General features: G+C 31.5%; 1 protein-coding gene across 1 annotated transcript in view; it reads left to right on the top strand.

Annotated features, from left to right (window-relative positions):
• Window positions 1–24518, top strand: part of RIMS2 (regulating synaptic membrane exocytosis 2) — a 761226-nt gene that overhangs the window by 514547 nt on the left and 222161 nt on the right. The window contains exon 20 of the mRNA XM_051974462.1: window positions 10372–10437. Coding sequence (XP_051830422.1) covers window positions 10372–10437 — 66 coding nt within the window. The remainder of the gene's footprint in view (window positions 1–10371; window positions 10438–24518) is intronic.

Below are 24518 nucleotides of genomic sequence, written 5' to 3' on the forward strand. Positions count from 1 at the left end.
TCCAATTTTCCAATAAAGTTTGACCTTAGTGTTTAGTTGTAGTGTGAAAATGATTGAATTCTCATGAAATGCAAGAAATGCATCCTAACAAGTTTTACCAATTTAGATGTTTTAAATGTTAATGGTCAGAGAAGATAAACAACAGAATTTTGTCTTCTTCATGATGTTTTTTTGATGCTATAAATAATTCATGAATTCCTCTTACAAGGTAGTGAGTCTTAAATCTTTTACTTTTCTTCTTCTTCTTTTTTTTTTTTTTTTTTTTTTTTTTTTTTGTCATGGGCCTCTTTGGCAGTCTAGAACATTATAATAATGTTTAAGGAGGTAGTAGGCTTTGTCAATGAACTGATTGCCCCTACTAATGAATTTATGAATTTATACTTATTCCAGATCTTTTATGTGTTTTGAAATATATTTGACAATGTATTTTGGAAACAAAAATTATGATAAAAAGAAATATTTCACATAAATTGTTCTAAAATAATGCTATCTTCTGAGAGGGTCAAATCTTGAATACTATTTTCAGTCTCTGCCATCATATTTCAAGAAGAAAATTAAGAAGCTGAAGAATGCTCAGAAAGATGAAGAATGTTAATGAAGATTGTTAGATTCATGCCATATGAAGCAAGTCTGAGCGTATTTAGCTTGAAGAAGATTTAGAAGGGATAATCAACTAAAAGAAGGAAAAGACAATGAAATCTTTGAAAATATTCTGAGGAGATTGTATTTGTCAAAGTAAAGAAGATAAATTTCAAAAACAGCTCTAGCAGCTATCACTTACTCATCTTAATCATTCCTTTGGTACTTCTTCTATCCCACACATTGATCTTCAACTTCAATCTATATTCCTTGTAGGAATTTTGTTTTCTCTGGCTTTCTATTACTTGTATAAATAGATCAGGTTTAAGTTACTTTAATTATACCCTTTATCTCTTTGTTTATCATTATATTTTATTTTTCTTTTTTTAAGTAAATAAAAAAATATTTTGATATTAGCTTTCACTTCTTTTCAAAGTGTCCCTGGATTCCCTATCTGTCATATATCATATCAATAGTTCTTCAGGTTATTTTCATATTTTTATTGGTATTAGTTTTGGAAAACTGACCTCATCTAATATGATTTATATTATATCTTAATTGAGCATCACTTTAAATAATTCTTTAACTTCCAAAACTAGTAGCTTTTTAGGAGTTTATCATTTTCCCAAATCAGTACCAATAAAAATATGAAAATAACCTGAAGAAATATTGATATGATATATGATATACTATATGACATATGCATATAACATAAGGCATATAATATGCAGTTATATGTGCTATATGATAAATAGAAGTGAAAAGAATCTGAAATTAGCTCTTCCATCTATGTAGTGTGCTTTCTAGAGCCCCCAAATTGGGGTGCCAAAATATACTATCTGGACTAGTTCTCTAGAGGATCTTGGGACCAGCCTTGGTTTTAGTGGAGGACTGAAGAAAGCAGGAGATCTACCAGGATGGTCAAAGATGGAGTGTTTCTATTTCCATTCCTCTCAAGCCTTAAATACCTTAGTATGATTACAATCATTACAGCACACTAAGCATGTGCCAACTGGAGAACCATTATAATCACATCACACTGAGCAAGTGCTAACTATAAGCACCTACTATGTAAATGCCTCTTACTGTAAGTATCCCTTGCTTTAAGTAGAACACAGGTCATCATGATGCCCTCCCTGACTTCTCAGGAAGGGTGAGAACACCAGAGGGAGATGGGAAGCCAAACCAAACATTGTCAGTAGGTTCCCTCTGAGCTAAAGGGTTTTATACCTTACCCAGAGTTCCCCCACTGTCTGTAGCCCTTGACACATACCCACACATCCACCTGAGCACTTGGCATTATATTTCACTGAAAAAATGTAGCCATTTGCCAGAAGATGTCTCATCTCCTCTTCCTCATCTATCATGTTTAATATACTTTCCACAACTACATTTTCTTTTGTGTCTGATTCACATAAAACAGTAATCTTTCTCTTTATCAGGGTAAATCCCTCTATATGCAAAAGTGATCTTAACCCCTCATTTTCTCTAATAGATTGCCCCTTTTATTATCTGTACTATCAAATCCTTTTTTATTCTCTCCTTATATATTTGTTATTTCCCTACTGCCTACACTAGCCTCTGTCTTATTTGTTCACAAATTCCCTCCTTTGATTCATTTTTTTCCTATTATCTATCTATTTCTTCCTTTTGTGGCTAACTTTGAGAAGGCCAACTACAAGCAATGCTTCCACTTGCTTTCCTCATATTTTATTTTTAATTTGTTCAGTCTGGCTCCTGCCATCATTATTTCATATTTCATATTAAATAACATTCCAAATTTAGTAGTGATATTTTCATTTCCAAATTTAGTGTCTATTAATTATCTATGCATATATATGTGTATATACACATATATATTATATTACATATACATATACACGAGGAAAATTCTTCTTCCAAATCAAACTGGTGTGCCTGATTATCACCTTCCACCCTTAGTGATTTTCCTGAGGAAAATGAAGGGTTAAGTGACTTGAACCCACATCTTTCAGACCTTGAGATGAGCAGTCTAAACACTATGGTATACTGTCTCTCTTAGCAGTATTATACCAGGTAAATATTAACTATTAGGCTTCTGGCTAAGATGACAGTATGAAAGTACCTAGAAATGCCCAGCTCTCTTACAAACACTGCAGGAAAGTCATAAAAATGTACCAGAAAGTGTGGTGAGCTTTTTCTTCTTAAAACGCAGCCAGGTGATGAAAGTTCTGATCTTTTATTATCTCCAATATAGCCCGGTTAGCTTAGAGGCCTATCTCTCTGCTTGGTTCCAAGAGCTCTCTCTGAATGTCTCCAAATCCAAAGGTCTGGTCCTTCAGCCTCTGCCTCTGCTTTCTTCAGCCTCCAGCCAGCTCCAACTCTTCATATCATTCTGGTGAAATCTTGACTTGTAGCGTCTTCACTCTGAAGAACCTCTTTGACTGGCCCATTGGCCTATTTATGCTCCTTCCAGAGAGAGGGATTATGGGTTTTCTCCCATAGTGCTCTCTGGCCCAAAAAGCTTCAAGGGAGGTGTGAACTCATTGAACTCCAATGAGTAAAGGTGTGAACACAAGCCTTGTATTAATTAGTTCTACTTAGTACCTTGTTTCAGGTTCTGGCCAAAACATCTGCTTGTAAGATTAGATCAACTCTAATTAGTTAGCAGTTAGTAAGGATTCCAACAAGAAAGAATAATTTTTAAGAGAAATAACAATAAGATCCACTTTGTTCAGGTCATACCAAAAACACTGTCAGAAGAATACTCATGTTCAAAACAAAGAAGAGCCAAGAAAGAGAGAACAACGTTGTCAGAGCAACTGGGGATAGAGTCACCTCTTATAATTGTGTAGTGAACAGGAATATAGGGCCAAACAATGCAGCACACCTGAGACTTTTGAAACTGCCTAGGCAGCCCTTGATGTATCCAGAATCAGTAAATAAGGCAGGCATTGTGCGTTGGAATATACAACACTATGGATCAGCATAATTTATAACTGGCTCATAAGTTATACCTAAGAGGGTCCAGGGACAAGATCAGGTCATTGTTGGCTTGGGGTTTGGACAAAAAGAGGGAAACAGAAAGGAATAATCCAAATCTATTTTGGCCAATTATAATTTGGAATTAGAGATTCAGGAGAAGGAAGTTCCTATTCCTGGCAACTCAATCCCAAACCATAGTGGCAATAGCATCCATATTGCAGAAGAACAAGTATCAAGTGGGACCTGTCACCTTATCTAGGAATTTTATTCCAGAAACAAAAACTATAAATGTAATGAAAGATGATCAAGGAGAGCCTATTTCTTATGAGCATATTGATTTTAGAAGAAAATTTAAAATACCTATTATCAAAAACAACTGAACTGGAAAATATGTAAGTAATAGATAATTTAAGACTTGTTGGCCTTCCCAAAAATAATTTCCAAAAATAAACATATATGCCATATTTCAAATGGACTCCCCAGATTTATTTGAACAAGAAGAAAAAGATGAATATAGAAAGAACTTACCATTTACCTCATCACAGACATACCAGATTTTAAAAAATACTAAAAATATCATGGGAAAAAGCCAGAACTTCAAGATAAAGAAAAAAAATACTAGAAATGGATAGAAAGAAAGATTTCAAGTTTTAGAAAATTATTGGCACCATTATATAAGACTGTAGTCTAACTAATATAAAAGAGGAAAAAATAAGACAAAACAAAACCAAAAAAGCATACCTACCCTTGGTTTATAATATTTCAAAAGCCAAAACAAAATCTAATTCAACAGAGTAAAATACTCTTTATTGTAAGTCAGTCTTCTCTATAAGAAATAAAATGGACCTAGAATAGAACATCAGAATTTCTCTTCATAAGACTAGACAGCAGAGTAGAAATTTTGAAATGCAAATATAGTAGTAAAGAGTATTATAGAAAGATAAACCTTTTAAAGTAATTAGAACCTATTGAACAATAAGATGTTTTCCTTCTAACTGGAGAAGAAGAAGCAAATATTTCTTCAGATTGTCTTTGAAGGTCACAAAGAAAGTTTAGTGAATTAATCACAGTGCTTAGGTATGATTTAGTCCTGCTTTTTTGGTCTTAAGTTTGGTAAGAACAGGGATAGAAAATGGAATATACTAGTGAAAAAATGAAGAGGAAAGGAAATCATGTTTTGCATAATCTATGCAAGATAAACATACAAACATAAAAAAGGTGATGGAAAGGTATTTCATTCACTTCACTATTAAATATAACTAGAAAAGGAGGATTAAAATGCAAACTCAAGACAAATTGTTTAGTCTAAAATATATTTAGTTTAAAAGGGAAACAGTTTAAAGACAGAAAGAGGTGAGAGAAGTCCTGAGTTTCAGAGGAAGAGTAAACAAAACAAATATATTCAGAAAAAGGGGAGAAGAAAAAAAAATATGACTAGAGACCAAGTTTTAAATTTGGGTTAGAGAGAAGGGAAAGAATAAAAATAGAATAATGAGAGAGACTACTCATGATGATCATATGTTTCCCCCCTCCTTTGTTATTTGTAAAGATTGGGACAGAATAAAAGGGAATACAAATTATAAAGGAATATGATAGAGAAAATATAAGATTAAGAATAATAACCATAATGTAAATAGAATGAATTAATTCATTAGAGGACCATAACAAAATGGATTAGAAAGCAGAAGTCAATAACATGTAATTTTAGAAGAATCTATTAAAAAATAAGGATCTATATAGTGTTAAAATGAGGAAACCAAATAGAATTTATAAAGTAGAAGCATATATCAGATGAATTTAAAAAAACAGGATTAGCAACTATGATCTTAGATAAAATATTGAGACTTATGTTTCTTCTTTTTTGTCCAATTTTACCATATATTTAATTGGTGAAAATGTATTTTTGGTTTTATCTTTTAATCCATCCCTTCTTCTCTTGCTTTAGTTCAGACTTCCATTACTACCTATCTAGACTATTGAAAGAGTCTTTGTAAATATCACCCAAACTTTTTTTTCTTTAATATACCTTCAATTATCAGAGTAATAACTTCTATAATAATGTTTCTTATATAAAGACCTGATCATGCCATTCCTTTGCTCACACTTCTTAATGGGCATTTGTTGGTGATCTTTTTCTTCTCAAAACACAGCCAGGTGATAAAAGTTCAGAACTTTTATTGTTTCCAATATAGCCCGGTTAGCTTAGAGACCTATCTCTCTGCTTGGTTCCAAGAGCTCCCTCCGAATGTCACCAAATCCAAAGGTCTGGTCCTTCAGCCTCTGCCTCTGCTTTCTTCTGCCTCCAGCCAGCTCCAGTCTTCATGTCATTCCGGTGAAATCTCGACTTGTAGCGTCTTTACTCTCCAGCACTCTCCGACTGGCCCATTGGCCTATTTATGCTCCTTCCAGAGAGAGGGATTATGGGTAGTTCTACTTAGTACCTTGTTTCAGGTTCTGCCCAAAACATCTTCTTGTAAGATTAGATCAACTCTAATTACTTAGCAGTTAGTAAGGATTCCAACATCTCCCCCTTTCTTTTGTTTTAAAACATAGGGGGTTTCTGAGGGGGTACACATAAATCCATCAATATGGGCCAGAACTTTGTAACAGATATACATGGTATACATAAATCCATCAATATGGGAGGCATTATACATAATTTACATGAGCACATAGCAATATAACACAGGCTAGTGGTAATGTAACAAATAACATGAATCAACATGAAAATTTAACTACTGCAAAAGTCTCATCAACAATCTTTCATCTCAAGAAATCCAATGATTCTTGCAATTGCTTAAAATACATAAGCACATAGTAATATAACACAGGCTAGTAGTAATGTAACAACATAAATCGACCTGAAAATTTACAAATGTCCATAAGTCCTAGAAATAGTTCATGCGCCAGGAATCTAATAATTCCTGTAAGCTCTGAAGTACTGCAAAAAGTCTCATCAACAATTTTTCATCTCAGGGAATCCAGTGATTCTTGCTGGTTTTTCAGGAACTGAAAGCTGAAGATTTTAAAGTTCTTTTGACAGTCTCATTGTTAGCCATCTGATTCCTTTTCCACCTGTGGAAATATAAGCAGATCCTCTTCCCCAAGCAGTTAACCTATCTAATTCTCTTCTATTTACCACTTTTGGGATTTCTCCTCATCATCTGGTAATTACATTGGAGTTGTTTGCATTGGATATTGTCTTGTTGTCTTAAAAGGCCTGTATTTTTCCCAACTGTAATCCTGATTGCTTTTCTGTTGGTTGATGACATCAGAGTTCTGAATTTCTAAAGTCTCTCTGGGTGTAACCTCAGCTGCTATCATGCCCCACCTGTCCTTTGATTGATACTTTGGAGCTGGGCCTTGCCTCTCATTCTTCTGGGTCAATATACATTTAGAAGCCCAGTGAAAGCCTCGGTTACATTTTGGACATGGGGTTTTGGGTTTTCTCTCACCCTGTTTTCTCACTCTATCTCCATTTCTACATTGGGCTCTCAAATGTCCAACTTTTCTGCAATGAAAACATCAACGAGTTTCTCTAGAATTCCTCTGCCAAGAAGGACCTTGTCTTTCCATGTTCATCATAGTCTGGGCATAATAAGCATTTGTGCCCACTGTGGCACAGCATCTAATGATCTCCTCTAAAGAAGCATTTTTGTCTAGCCCCCATATAATTCTCTTGCGAACCTCATTGGCATTTTCCTTAGCCAAATGTCTAGTCATTATTTCTGTGGCAGCATTATCTCCAATGGTTCTTATTACAGTTGTTTGCAGACGTCCCACAAAATCTGCAAAAGGTTCATTGGGACCTTGCTCTATTTTTGTGAAAGCATTATTTCCATCTTTCTGTCCAGGGAGAGAATTCCAAGCTTTTATTGCAGCCTTAGAAATCTGCTCATACACTGTTATGGGATAATAAATCTGTTCTGAACTCTCTGCATACTGACCTTCTCCAGTTAGTTGGTCAAAAGCAACTTGTACAATAGCTCCTGTTTGCCTATTGCATTGGGCTTGAATCCTACATAATTCATGAAACTCTGAAAGCCACAATAAATTTTGTCCCGGTTCTAGACATGTTTTAGTGATGGATTTCCAGTCATTCGGGGTTAAGATTTCATAAGACAAATTATCCAGTAACATCTTCACATAAGATGATGTAGCCCCATAAAGAGTGCAACCCTTTTTCAAATCTTTAATTTTTCCAAAATTAAAAGGAGTGTATTTTCTCTCTTTTTGACCTGAGGAGTTGAGCTCTTCAATCACAGGATATGCATTTATAAAATCAGATATATCTTCTCCTTCATTTTTTGCTTTAATTAATGCTTTTTCTAATCTTGTCAAATTCTGCTTTACAGGAGAAGCTGACTGTGTTTCTGTCTCTCTCCCTCCCCCTTGTTCCACCCATGAAGGGTTAATTGTGGGGGGAGGGTCATGAGATGTGGAATCACCTAATTCCTCCTGCTGTGAAGTATCATACTCAGAATTGTAATTAACTCCATTCTCATCTGATTCGTCCTCCTTTTCACCTAGTAAAGTTGGCAATTCTTCCTCCCGTACTTTCCTTTTCATCATTCTATCACTTAAATAACTTCTTATAGCCAATTGTATTACATTATATGTATTAATTATTGAGTTAGGCCCATTTTTATTATAGAATTGACAAAGATCCTCTCCAACCAATTTCCATTCATTTAGATCTAATTCCTTATCAAGAGAGAAACAAGGACATATGTCCTTTATAGTTTGTAAAAGTTCAGTGATTTGCTGTAAACTTATAATTAAACCTTGGCTTTCCATAACTTTGACAATGCTCTCTAAACATTTTCCTTGAACAGAAACAGGCTGTTTTCTAAATATCTGTCCCATCTTAGATGAAATTCTACTTTAACTCTTCTAACAAAATTTCTTTGTTGCACTCACCCTAATTTCTGGGTTGAAGAGTCTTTTCCACTGGATCAGGATCAGAGGCTTTTCCACTTGAATCAAGATCGGAGCTTTTCCACTGAAATCCACTGAGGGGGTCTGTTTGCCCCACATTGGGCGCCAAAATGTTGGTGATCTTTTTCTTCTCAAAACACAGCCAGGTGATAAAAGTTCAGATCTTTTATTGTTTCCAATATAGCCCGGTTAGCTTAGAGACCTATCTCTCTGCTTGGTTCCAAGAGCTCCCTCCGAATGTCACCAAATCCAAAGGTCTGGTCCTTCAGCCTCTGCCTCTGCTTTCTTCTGCCTCCAGCCAACTCCAGTCTTCATGTCATTCCAGTGAAATCTCGACTTGTAGCGTCTTCACTCTCCAGCACTCTCCGACTGGCCCATTGGCCTATTTATGCTCCTTCCAGAGAGAGGGATTATGGGTAGTTCTACTTAGTACCTTGTTTCAGGTTCTGCCCAAAACATCTTGTAAGATTAGATCAACTCTAATTACTTAGCAGTTAGTAAGGATTCCAACAGGCATTCTATTACCTTTCAAATACAATTCATATTGTTTTGCCCCTCATTCAAATATATATACTGACATTTTCTATCATCTTTATAGCTTTATTTTATTATTGCTTTCCTTATTCTATGTGATCCTAGCAGATCAGACAGCTCTTTCCCCTTGTGCACTATAATCTTTATATTCTTTCTTTGCTTGTATTATTCCTTCTATATGTATGTAGTGCCTTTCTTCATTTTATCTTGAACTCCTAATCATTTTTTAATCCCAAATCAGATAGAATATTTTTAAGATTACCACTTTCTATAATAATTCACTTCTTCAGACTTTATGTAATATTTAGCTTCATACCTCCAGTGTATCTTATGTGTTGTGTCATAAGTATCCATAATGAAGCATTTATGTAATATTAAACATAATATTCTTTGAGGCCAACTGTTGAATGATTATAATATTAAACTGTAAACTCTTTGAGAATAAGTAACTTCTTATTTTAACTTTAGAATTCCTCAGTACCCAGCAAAGATGATACAAACACAGTATGTATTTAATACATATTTTTTTCTTGATTGCTGTCATTGATGCTGGCTTAAATAGTATTTAATCAAATTATCACAAAGTGATAGTTGATATAGAATACCTCTGGAATTCTTGTGGTTGTCATATTGTGTATATTAGACTATCTCACTGAATTTTTAAACTAATTTATTTTATCACATTTGTTTTATTTAAAACTATATTTTATAGATGATGACCACAGGGAAAAGGCCCAAAAGAGACTACCCTTTCTTTACTTTCTCTGTGATGTTGTCTTATAATATCTAAGAAAACTAAGTAGAATGCCTTGTCCAGAGTCCAACAGTTATATGTAAAAGGCAGGACTAGAACCAGGTTTTCCTGACTCTGAGGCAGAGGGCTACCAATAATTTATGGTATGCTGACTGTCATAAGTTGTGGCTTATAATATATATATTTGTATATACATACACACATATTTTATATAAAAGGATAGTTTAATAGTTTAATGTGTTTGTATTAAAATACATGATACTATATATATGTTAATGTTAGTTTATTTAGTCTAAGAAAAATTATTTTCTGTCATAGGCTTTCAGACTGCAGTTTTTTAATTAAGTTGTGTTTAGGTAGCTTTGTCAGAATGACAAAACACTTTTTATATTATTGAATGATGGAGGGATTGATTTTAGTTACAGGAAATGTTTATAAAGGAATGTTAAGTTCCGCTACATCTTATATGAGCAAATACCTTATATTTCATATGACTATATAAGACATGATTCAACATAATTATTTTCTAGAAAACTATGGAATTATAGTATAATTAGAGCAAAATTCATGCCTTAAATTTCTACTATTTATTTCATATTTAGGAGGAATAGGCAGGAGAGAAGAGAGACTAATACATATTTTGATGACATTCCCCACAGCCCTGAAAGGTATTTAATTTATATAATAGAAATATATAAAACTAAGTAGTAGCATTTTTAAAATGATATTTTATGTAAATAAGGTTTCAAAATGTATAGGCTTAAGATCTTTTATTGTTTGTTTTATTATTGAATTAGCATACTTAAAATAGCTAAATTGTAACATTGTAAAATATAGTAAAATAACATAATATTTTATATCTATAAAATGAAATAATCATAATATTTTATATATGTGGCAAAACCATATTCCAAGCAGTATATTTATTTTTAAAGTTAAAGTCAGTATACTTCTAAATTTAGAATTTTTCTCCTAAATGTGGCCTAATATGGATAAAAAATAGTTTCATTACTTTTCCTTTAAATTTACTCATTTGATTCATCAGGGAAAATGAAAGTTAGCTTTTCGTGTGTAACAGAGGGGATCATGGGATATTTTTCAAAAGACAATTATACTAAACTTGGTACTGGGTAGTTATTAATTAATGTTAAAATTGCTTTTAAAAAGTGAAATTATAAGATTACTTTAATATATTCAATATAATAATGGTGCTATATGATAGTATAAATATTTATTTGAGGTATGGTCTTCTCAGGTTATCAAACCTTGGACTAATCATTAAATCTCAGTGCTCCTGGCAAGACAAGAAGTTGCATAGCAGGTATCAACATGTATCAATGAAGAGTTTTAATTTTGATTTATCCCAGTTTTATCATTTCAGTACATTTTTAATCCTGATAGTCATCTAGTATTAGCAATCTCTTCCATTTGTCTTTAGGAAATTTGATAAGTACATCATCTATTCCTTTATTAAAGTCAATATTATAAAAGTATTAAATGGCATAGAAACAACTAAAGATCCTTAGAGTTAGAGAATTCTATTGGAAACTTTTCACATTGACATCAAACCATTATGAAGTAGTCTTCATGTCTTACCATTTAAGCAGTTATAAACCAATTAAACTGTCTTGCCCATTGGTTCTCAGAGTGTGGTCTAGAGATTCCTGAAGATACTTAAGACACTGGAGCCTCTGCAAGGCTCAAAAGTTCACAATAATGCTAAGATGTTTTAATTTGTAATATGTCAAATAGTGATAGATATAACCTACATAAATCTCAACAATTTTAAGAGTATTAAGGGATTCTTAGACCAACAAGATTGACAATCATTTATCTAGCCAATGTTTCTCCATTTTTATTGTATATACAACATGAAATTAATTGTCAGTTGTTTTTATAAAATCTAGATAAACTAAATGTACAAGTTCCCTATTCTAATAGTTTAGTAATTGTGTCTTAAAAAAGGAGAATAAAGTTAATTTTGAATGACCAATTATTAATGAAGCTATGCTAACTAAATGTATATTATTGAATATCAATTATATTGCCTCTCAAGTTTTAATTTAATTCAATATTAAATTTTACACTTAGTTTTAAATAATCAACTTTACAAGTACAATTTAGTAAATCATTACTCAGCAATTCAAAAAATAACTGGCATTTTGGTGTACTGCAAGTTTAGTATTATGTGTCCTTCATTTTATATGATAGCCCAAAAGCTAATATGACTTTTGGCTGCATTAAGAAATGCATAACTTTCAGAATTAAACAGAAAATAATCTCTCTGTACTATGCCATAATACTCCATATCTAGAGTACTATATGTAGTTCTGGTTGTGACAGTTTAGAAAAGGTATCAATAAACTTAATATTTTTTGAACGAGGATATTGAAAGATGTTAAAGAACTTTGAGTTCATGCCATAAAAAATGTGTAGCAATGAGAAGATTCATAAGGTGCATGATTAATAGCTTCAAAAGGGATTAGATTTGTTCTGTTTATTACCATAAAAAAGAATTAGAATTAATGAGAGTAAGATGAGAAGGTGTGGAGTATCAAAATTTTTTTGTCATTCTGCATGGTGATGTCATTTCAGCTGATTAATTTATATTGAAGCTCGACATGTTGTCCAGTGGAGTCAAGACATAGCATAGCTACAGATGTGTTCTCCCTATTTAGACTTGAAGCTCCTTCAGAGTAGAAATTTTGTTTTTGTTTTATACTTCTTTGCATCTTCAAAATTTACAAGTGCTTGGCACGTAATAGCTACAATTTAATGCTTGTTGACTTGACTACAACTAGGTTCTATTTTATGAAAATAATTAACCCCCTGGTTTGGTTGAAATATTGAAATTAACACTTTTTGAAGTTGTGATGATTTTAAACATGGGAATTGGTTCCTGCCCAAAGGAAATGAAAACATCTAATATTGTCAAGAAAATAGTTTTGACCTTACAGATCTCCTGAAAAAGTCTTGAGACTGCTAAGAATACCTGAACCAAACTTAAGAGAACCATTGTGCTCAAGGAATCCAAACTACCCTCTTGACTGAAGTTTTGCAGTTATATCTTCAATAAATAGTCAAAAAATCAATGTCTTTTCTTTTCCTCTCTCATTATGTCCTTCTACCCTATGTCATAAAGAGATTTCCTTCTTACTTGTCAATGTAAACTTCTCTATAGAAACCCTTGATCCCATTCCACTCTATCTTAAACAGATTGCCCTATCCATTAACTCTCGCTGATCGCCTTTTTGTAGGTAATACTTCTGTTTCCCCTTCTCTAGCTATTGTTCTGTATGTCTCTTCTCTTCATGATTAGAGTCCTTGAGAAAGGTGTGTGTAATCAGTTCTTCCACTTCTCACTTTCTTATAAACTCACTATAATATGAAACTATAATTACAAATTACAATTACAATCCAAATTTGTAATTGCCAAATCTAATTTTTTCACAATCCTCATCCTTCTTCATTTCTCTGCAATCTTCTATACTTTTGAAAACCCTCTTATCTTAGGTGCTCATTCCTCTCTGGACTTTCTCTGTTTTTCTTTCTGTATTCTCTCCTGTTTTTCTACCTGTCTGACCAATTCTTTTGATTCTTCATTAAATATTTATACTAGTCATACCTACTAGCCTTGAGTGTTCCCCAAGACTCTGTCATACCTTCTTCTGATCTTTTTTTTTTTACTGTTTTCCTTAAACAGTAAATGTTTATGCAGATGACTATCAGATCAACTAATACCAATAAGATTTCACCTGACATATTGTATCACATTATCCATTCCCTCTTGGGGAATCAAAATATCTAACGCTGAATTCATATTTCCTCTAAAACTCTGCTCTTTCTCATATTGCCATATTACTTTAGAGGTACAGTCATTCTCTAGGTTACTTGAGCTTATGCTCTTCACTTTCTTCTTTCACTTTGTCATATGAAATCTAATCAATTTTCAAATCATATTTTTGCCTTCACAACATCTTTCATATACATTAATCTTCCTCTCACTCACATAGTTTTCCTCATCACTTCATGCCTAGACGATTCAAGATGACCTTCTAGTTTGTTTCCCTGCTTCATATCTTTCCCTACTTCAGCCTATCCTCTACATAACTTTCTCAGGGTTCTTAAAATTATCATGTAACTCCCCAATCCATTAAATTTTAGTTTACTGAATTTCTTTTTCCTGTAACCTGACTAAATGTAGCCACCAGATTAAGGGAACTTTTCAAGCATTTTATACTTTACTCCCTTACAGATGTATTGCAAGGTTGAGATACTACCTTTCTTGCTACACCTTATACAAGGTGAATTAAGTATACCTTTTCAATATCTGTCCATATCTGGAATGCTCTTCCTCCACAAGGAAACCTCCTGAATTCCCTGATTTCTTGTTAGTCAATAACCTTTTATTAAATAGCTACCATATGTCAGACACTGGTGATACAAAGAAAGAAAAAAGACAGCCTCTACTCACAGATACCACCATATTCCTGGCCCCCTTAATGTTAGTATCTTTTCTCTGATCAACCAGAAATCACCCAGAAAAGTTTAGCCTTACTACCCACATAGAAAAAAGAATCAAGTAGCTTTATCATCTATGATATGATATACAATTGAATAGATAACCTATAGATCTTATTTGTGTATGTATGTGTGTGTGAGAGTCAGAGAGAGAGACAGAGTCAGAGAGACAGAGACAGAGAGAGAGCATGAAATTGCAAGAGACAGAGGTAGAGAAAAGGAGAGAAAATGGTTTGGATTACATTTGGGAAATTGAAAATCATTTTTAATGATGCCAATATTCTCCCTGAAAATATACATTAAAATACAAAAATCCTTCTAGAAATGCAAATGATTATGAGTCAGGGAACCCTACAGTCTTCAAAGAGTTGGGGATCAATCAAAAAGGTAATTGGAAGTATGTGATATATATGAGCTAAAATAACATACTACAAGGAGTAGTGCAAAAAAGTCATCAAAAATTGCATCATAAAACATAAGAACATTTGGAAACATGACAAATTTAAGGATAATTTATACATAGCTCAGAAACTACATTAATATTCTTATAATATCATGAGAACTCAAAGAATATTTTCACCCTTATGTTGTATATACTACTTTTTGTGCATTAATTGTATTACAGGAATGAATTATAAAAACTGGACAACTATAGATGGTTTACACTGTGTACTGTATGAAGTAGAACCCACATCAATAAGATTTTAGATCTGTATGAGTATTTGGATTTTAGGGAATAATGTCCCAACAACGAGATCAGTTTAAAAATGTATTTTGAGTTCCTTGAGGGACAATAAATTCCTCATCAATGAAAATCTTTAAATTAAAGACTAGATAACAACATTAAAAATATAATATAAAGAGAATTCACACTTACAGTTGTAACTAGATCTTCAAATTCACTTTTAGTTCTACAGGTCTAAAATTGAATGATTCTGAAATTTAAAACAATACTTCCTAGTGGCAACTATCCCAAATTGCAGTGTACCACTTCAGTTGAAGAATATAAATGATGACACCCAGATATCTATCCAAGATAATAGGCAGAGAAGTACTATTCACAGCAAATAGCATAATCAATTATACATAATTAGTTTGATAATTTCGTTCTGAAATGTGTGCTAGATTAAACAGGCTGCATCAGGAGTAATAGAATACGCTTCTGGAGAGGGATGATTTAAATCTCTAATAGCTAATATTTTAAGGTGCTTTAAGAGTTGCAAAGCACTGTATGCATTTGTATTTGTATGTATTTGTGTATATTTGTATCCTTATTTTATCCTTACAACAAACCTGGCAGGTGGTGCAAATATTATCCTCATTTTACTTATGTAGAAACTGTGGCAGACAGTTTAAGTGGCTTGTCTATGATTACATATTTAGTGAGTATGGATTTGAACTCAGGTCTTCCAGTTCCCACATCCAATGTTCTATCTATTGTACTTTTTCTAGCTGCCCTAGAAAACACATTTAGACCAGTGCAAAGCTCATATAATTTAACTGTCTGCTGGAAATTTTTTTTCCTATATTAATATAGTTAATTGTACTTTCTCTGTCCATGAACCTATGGAGAGATTAAAGAATTAGATTTGTGGTTGGAAAAAATTTTAGAGATAATTTATTCTAAATATTTCATTTTATTTCATAGATAAGAAAATGAAGAGTTAAGTGAAGGTCATATAGGTTGTCAATAGCAAAGTCAGGATGTAAATACAAGTCTTCTGTTCTAAATTTAATGTCAACTTATCATTTTCAAGTTCTGGTGCAAAAGAAGGATTTATTGGAGAACATGAACTAGAAAAAAGGGAGCTCTGCCATAAGCTGTGACCATTTACATCCAAGATTTCTACAAGTAGATTCGAAATTAGTTGAGATACCTAAATATCTTTCCAAACATGAGTAGGACTTAGGTATTTCCTACTATATAATTGATAAAGGGGTGGGAAGACTGATTTAAACACAAAAATGAAAAGGGCTCAAATAAGGAAAAAATAGGAAACAAAAAAAAAAAAAAACCTAATTCTTATTTTCTGTCAATATATGAAGGACTCATCCATTCAGTTCAATAGATGTTTGCAGGATCATTACTTGGTGAATTATTTAAACCTGTATATGTTTTTCCACCCATTATTTTCAAAGAATGGGGCATGTCCCATTGGAATATAGCCTTTTGGGTAACATTCTACTTAATTGACTGAAATGTTTTTTATAGTTAATAAAAATACAAGTACAATATAATGTTGAAATTTGAAGTACAATTTTGCTTTTTCGTCAATTGCATGACTATAGAGAGGTGAAGTTTAGTAGAATTTTTTTTCAAAAGCTTATAACTTAAGCAAGATTGCCCTCAATCTGTGTATGTTATTTATTCTCAAAAAATATTTTGTAAACATTGAATAGTAGGTATTTAGGTTAGTAGTTATTGAGATTTTATCAATTATATGATTCCCCCCAGGTAATCAATATCCTCTTCTCTTTCATATTAACCTGAGAATCAGTTCACCAATGCCTTCAAAATCATTGGCATGAGCAAACTACAATATTTTATGAATATAGACTACATTATAAAATCAGCACAAAGGATTTCATCTGAGAAATATATGACTGGAAAAGGAGAGCAAAAGGGCCCACTAGCATCTATACAACATAAAGAGATATAGAGAAGACAGCTTCTAGAATGTTGGGTACAATATCTATGGGAAAATGTATTAGAAGACATCGTTAAGGATCTGTAGAATAATATGTAATCATATTACACTCTGTATTATAAGGAAACATGTTCACATGCAGGTAAATGGAATCATACTATTACTGAAATGTGACAGGATCACTAATTACTACTATTTCCTTTCTCTTTGCCATCCTCCACATGTTTTCATGTAGTTCTCAGCATAAATAACTTTAATCACTTAAAAGAAAGATGGTACACTGTTTTAGGAACTGGGTTCCCAGGAAAATAAAAAGCATGCATTTTCTCTCACAAGCTAAACTAGATAGTAAGAATACAAGTTCTGAAAAGAAAGGTAGTAGAAGCAAGAAACTAATAGATGAGCAAGTATTAGGATCTTCTGTTAGTATTAGATGATAAAATTCATATGAAGTAGGCAATAATTTAATATAAATTCTGGATCTGTCTTATTAATTCATGCAATTTTCTTTTCAAGAAGTACTTAAAAATCTGTTGAATTTAATTGAAAAAAAGAATTGAATCATGGGGTATAGTGAATTTGTTGTACCAAAAAGATTTTCGATTGATAGATATTGTAAATTAACATATAAGAAAATATTCTAAACCACAATTAACAGAATGAGTTTTTGGAAAAGCCTTAATTTTATAGTCACTTATCAAAAATCGGTATTTAAACAATTTTTTTTTCCAGATGCATGCATTTTGCTTTAAATTTTTAAGCGATTAAAATAACTAAAAGTTGCTCATCTTCACTTCTCTATCTCTGATTCTATCACTATTATGACTTTTCTAGTTAAGATCACTCATTTTAAGGGAGTTATTTTTTATCAGTGTATGAGGGATTTATATAATTATTTCTTTCATGTATTTGTAGAATAGGTTGAAAGTGTTATTTTCTTAATGACACACTTTAATCTGTCATACTAACTGTTGTGCTTCACTGTAAGCAATTGTAAATAATGCTTCTTCAGGAGTGATAAAAATGTCTCAAGAAAAATAAAATGAAAGTTGACCTATACAACTCTTCAAGATAATATTTAATAATAAAAGCATAGTAGCTTGAAAATTATAGGTATACAATAGTTTCTGAAAAGCTGCATATATGCAAATTTTTGTTAATGTAGAATCTAGAGTTCCTATAAATATAGACATTATTTTTATTTTATATTTGCATTCTCCCAGTGAATAAAAAGCAGATTTATCCTAAAAACTAAAATGAGCTTTAAAAAACCAAAACTAAACATATCTTGAGCAAACACAGTTTTCTTTATAATTCTCAAAGTTATATAGGGTAATGTTTTTCATAATTAAGGACAAACTATTATTTATACTACCTAAATTTTTGAGGAGAATAAACAGATTCGTGTTATGCTATCAATAAATTATAAAGTGCTGGAGAACAAAGAATATGTTGTTTGATCTAAGAAAATCCAGAACTTTGGATGATTTTACTTGCACTAGATTTATGTTTTCTATTGAAAAAAAAATATATATGAAAGACTACATAGTAACAAAGTCAAATTCCTTACATTATGGAAGATAATATTATTTAATGTAAGAGGAAGTCAGATATAGTAGAGAATTGGCCTTAGAAACATCAGCACTCAAGTTCAAATCCTAACTCTGTCTGTCATATGTTGGCAATGTGACCTTGACAAGTCACTAGAACTCTTAGTACACCTAGATACCTTGAATTACAAAGAAGGCACTGACTTGTATTGGTACAGGAATTTTCTGAGTAGATACTCCCTGTAACAGTTAATCACAGTATGGTAATATATAGAAATACACACATATATCATAAATGAAGTAATATAACATAGTACAGCGAATAAAAGCCCAAATTAACACATTCCAGTTTTTATTTCATAGTATTTAAAATAGTATTCCCAAAGGAGTGTGATGTTGTAGAAAGAAGAGTCGAGTATGGACTAATTGGAGTTGTAAATGCATCTAATGCTAAAGCAAATCATTTTACTTTAAGTTTTCTCATCTGGAAAATGAGGAAAATAATACTTGTGTCTCTGTAGAGTTATCATAAAGAAAATGTTGCATTAATATTAAAGCACTTCATAAAACAATAAAGAAATTCACAAAGATATTAAAGTGAAATCATATATCTCTGAAAAAATATTTCAAGATGAAGGAAATCAAATAATCATTTAATAAGGCTATGACCTTAGGACATTCTCTAATGGTTCAAGAAAGAAAGAAAAATAATTAAAACAGAAGTCAAAATGGAAAAAGGAAGAACTTATGTCCTGAATAGCACAAATAATTAGTAGAATAGAAAAGCTTGAATCTCCTGTGCAAGATTACTGCAACAGAATGAGAGAATTGCTTATTGGGAATGCATTTATAAAAATGAAGGCCAATCTAGAAAAATATGGAAAATGCAATGATATTTTATTTTATTTTAAAACATATTTCCATATGTCATGTTGCGAAAGAAAAATCAAAACAAAACCCATGATGAAAAAAAGCAAAATACTTTTTAAAAAAATGAAAATATTTTGCATTTGCATTGATTTGCATTCAGACTCCATCGTCTCTCTGGATACTTATAGCATTTTCCATTCTAAGTCTGTTGGTATTGACTTAGATCATTGTATGACTGAGAAGAGCTAAGTCTATCATAGTTGATCATTATAATCTTCTTGTTACTGGGTGCAGTAAAATTATCAGTGGAGAGAGACAGGCTCTGGAGGGGGAAATGAGGTAGCTGACCTTACATAGATCTCCCTCACTTAAATCCAATTCACTTGCATGTCATGGCATCACTTCCCTGATGTCACGGTCCCCTCTGAGGATGAAGGACAAACAACAACAGCATCATACATCTAACTCTTTTCAGGTTTTTCTGAAATCAGCCTGTTCATCCTTTCTTGTCATAGAAAAATATTATTCCATTACATTCATATAGTATAACTTATTCAGTCATTCCCCAATTGATGGGCATCTAGTCAGTTTTCAATTCCTTTCCACCACAAAAAAAGAACTACTACAAAATTTTTTTCATATGTAGGTCCTTTCCCCTCTTTTATTAACTCTTTGGGATACAGACTCAGTACTGACACTGCTGCATTAAAAGGAATGCACAGTTTTATCATTCTTTGGGCATAGATTCAAATAAAATGATATTTTAAAACTACATTTTAGTTTTTAAGCAGAATAAATTGATCGCTGATATATGAAGACAATTTTAAGATTCTAGATGACTATTACAAATTAAAAAAAAACCCTCTATATCACAATATAAGAAATATTACACAAAAATTTCACAGGACTTCTAAAAACAAAGGTTAATCTAAAGCATTCAGAAATCTCTAACCCTCCCCCCCTACTTCACCAAAAAGCTATAAACTCCATGATATTCTGTTGTTAAATTTAAATTTTTCCGTTAACAAACAACAAATTTGGCAAGGGACTAGATGATAGAAATTTAAATGGAAATGAGTTTTCAATAACATAAGACCATTCTGTACCAACTAGCAATGACAGAAAAGAATGAAACAAATTCCCCCAAAGCATAAAATTTCAATGTGCTATCCAAAATTCCACATTCCATAAATCAGAGCATGGGGAGAAATGAAAAAAAAAGGATTTTCAATAATAAATATTTGTAGCATTCTCAAAATAGATAACTGATATGAGCATATTATCCTCTTTACAATTATACCAGGTAACATAAACATATGAAAGATAAGTAAATATAGCCACCATTAAAAGGACATGATACAAAATATTACACCATTGATGGATAATATAAACAGGAAAAAAAACCCTTAAAAAATGTAAGAAATTTAACAATGATAGAACAAAATAATCGTAGAGGAACTATTTGATTTCTTTCTAAAATTACATAAATTGATAATGATAAAGGTGTTAATTGAGGAGAAATGATGATGGAATAATAGGGTTTAAATACCACAAACTAAATATTACAACTTGCCTCGATGTAGGCAAATATTTTTTTCCTCTGGGACAAAATTGCAGAATAGCTGAATCACTAAAATAGTAGAAAGAAGGGTGAAGATGGAAAAAAATGTGTGATATACCTAAATCAACTTAATGATAAGTAGCAAAGGGATAATCACTCCTATAATTTCTTTGGAAGAACTATAGGAGAGTAGGTAAAAGCAAAAAGGTAAGAAATTGAAACAAGCCCAAAAAGAGTAAATCCAAATTCAGTGGGGGGAGGGAATCCTATTGAAAAGCAATCTCATGTAGTGAGATATATTTTGTAATGGTCATTTGATACCTTACACTTTGCATAATCTTCAGAGAGACCACTATCCTTAGAGATTGTTGTATCCCTAAGGATTGCATCCTGTCTTAGGAGGGGGGAATAAAAGACATTATGGGACACCAGACATCCATAAGGTGGGAGAGTATGGACTCAGAAAGGAAAATTCAGGGCAAGTTCGTGATGGAATAAGGTTTATAAATGAATTTATGATCAGGGACAATAGGAAATATCTACCAAGAGGCAATACTTCTATCCACTCCACTTTTTATAAGAATTGTTACCTCTAAGAGTAAAGAGCAATAAAATACAAGCTAGAAAAGACAAGATCTATAAGGAAATAAAAGAATTATTTTTAAAACGGTGAAACAAACATGCATTTATCAGATGAAAAAGAAAAGTAATTAAATAACTAGGTAAAGGAAAGAAAAAGGGAATTAGTGACAACTAAAATCTTAAAATCAGGGAAAAGAGTGATAGATGGGAAAAAGGAAGGCTTAAGAATGTGAGAAAATTACTTTGTTAGAATAAATTAAGTAAAGAAAGCAAATTAAGCAAACATAATGGAAGAGAGGTAAAGAAAAAGAAAAATATAGAAAAAAGCTTTACCAACAGATGGAAAAATATATCTCTTCCTCATACCATTAAAATTCAATAAATTGAAAGTGTCACAAAGTCCTGTAATACCTTGCTTATGGGAAACACATTTAAAAGCAAAAATACAGCAGACATCAAAATGAGATACTAGAACAGCATTTATTATGTATTAGATGAATAAATAAAAACCAGTAAAGTAGAAACTATCTACTGGACAAATCGAAATCCCAAATTCTTATTATAGAGATAAACAAAGTTATTACCTTATGCTGAAAGAAAACATAGAAAACAAATATAAATATAAATATTATATTCTCCAACTTCATCTGTACCTATGCAGAAAAACATGAACTGAATTATAAGAAAATAGAGACAGCACTAAAATAATTATATATGATTTCAATGCTTATGTCAGATTTGGACAACTTTAATACATATATAAAATATAGAATATCGAATCAATCCAGTTCCAAACTAGAGTTAAAAGAAATATGGCATCTTCTAAATTGCATTGCTAAAGAATTTTGTTTATTCTTCAGTATCATATGGAACAACACTTGGCCATGAATTAGCACAAAAAGTGCAGATAAATGTTAAAATATAGAAATGGTAAACATATTATTATAGGAAAAAATGCAATTAAAATGGTAAACAATTTAGAGTTTAAAAAGACATAATCATTTGGAGACAACAATGAAATTCTAAATAACAAGTATATCAAAGAACAAACATAGAAATAGTGATTATGCTTAAAAATGCTAATGATGAAACAGCATGTCAAAATTTCTGGGATGCAGTTAATGGAGTCTTGAGGGACAAAATAATAAATAAATAAATGAACAAACAAACAAACAAATAAATGAACAAGATAGAAAAGTAGAAGAATCATTAAATGAATATGAATTTTAAAATAGAGTAAACAAATAAATCTGAAATAAGTACAAAAAAGATATTGAAATTAGAGTAGAAATAGATAATTTGGAAAGAAAAAGTACTGTGCACATAATAAACAAAATTAAAAGTGTTTCTTTGAAAAGAATCACAAAATTGATTAATCTTTAGCCAGCCCAATTAAAAAGAAGAGGGAATAAAGTAAATAATATAATAACAAAATACTAAATAAACAAGTTAAATCATAACTAGAACAAAAAGAATTATTATTAACTTTTGTTCAAAATGTATGATATAAGATTTGGCTATACGAGGAAGCATAAGAATGTTTTAAAAATGCATGATCCATCCCAAACGACTGAAGAAAAATACAGATCTTAAATAATCTAGTTTTAGAATATGATATAAAATTAGCTGTAAAATAATTATGAAGCTAGATGAAGATGTAGAGGGGGGATCTCCTGGATTCAAACAGGCTGAATTCACAGGATAATTATAGAAAATTGTAGAAAAATATTTAAATAACAGATACTACAGAAAATATTCTCAGTGATTAAAAAAAATACCACAACCTGGTTCCTTTTACGAGAACACATAATCTTAATACCTGAATTAGAGAAGAATAAAGCAAGGCAAAAATATGTCACCATTAATTAATGTTAATTAAAAATTTTTAAATAGTACTGTCATACTACAGCAATTCATCCAAAAAAATCATTCATTGTGATCAGGTGTGTTTATACTAGGGATGCAAGGATGGTTCAACTTTAGAAAGCAAACAACAACAGAATAGTGTTTAGCCCAGAATAAGCATTTTATAAATGTTGTTAACTTGACTTAAATTGAAATGATTCGCTCAATAGTTGCAAGGAAGGGAAAAAAATACAACACAAAACAAAACACAGAAATAAAAAAAATTGACAATGTACATTACCTTATCCTAAAAACTTTTGAAAGTATAGATATAAAAGGAATCTCTTAAATGCTATAAAAGTATCTATCTAAAACTAAAAACAAATATCATCTGCAATTGAAATATTTTTCTAATAAATGGAGGAGGAAAGCAAAAATGCCTATTTTTACCATGATTATTTAACATAGTTCTGGCAATTCTAAATGATGACAAGAGACAGGAAATAAAAGCATAAAGAAAGGAAAAGAAAGATAAAACTGATACTATTTGATGATGATGTCATAGCTTATTTGAAAATAATCCAAGGGATTATTGGGAATAAAAAAGATACTAATTGAGAGAAAACTTCAGCAAAGTGACAGACTACAAAATAAACCTACAAAAAATTAACAGTATTTCTATATATAATAATAAAATCTGAGGAGCAATATTAGAGAAGGAAAATTATTCAAAATCAGTGTAAAATATACAAAGTATTTGGGGATTCATCTACTGGAATACACAAAGTATATGTATAGATTAATTTATAGAGTTCTCCTTAAAGAATTAAAAAAACTCAAATAGCTGGAGGAATGATTGATGTTAATGAATGAGCAGTGTGAATATAATTTAAAAACTGACAATTCTATTAAAGTTAATTTACAGGTTTAATGCTGTACCAATAAAATTATCAAATGGATATGTCTCAGAACTAGATAAAATAACAATTCATTTAGATATAAATAAGATCTAAATATAAAGGGAAATTATGAAAAAGGTATAAATGAAGAAATATCACTTACAGAATTTAAAGTGTTTTATAAAGCATCACTTATCAAAGCCATTTGAAGTTGGTTAAAAAAGTAGAAAAGTAGATCTGTAAAGCCAAAAACAGAAATTGTTACAAGTTTCC

The sequence above is a fragment of the Antechinus flavipes genome, chromosome 1 (assembly GCF_016432865.1).
Source record: "Antechinus flavipes isolate AdamAnt ecotype Samford, QLD, Australia chromosome 1, AdamAnt_v2, whole genome shotgun sequence".
Taxonomy (NCBI): domain Eukaryota; kingdom Metazoa; phylum Chordata; class Mammalia; order Dasyuromorphia; family Dasyuridae; genus Antechinus; species Antechinus flavipes.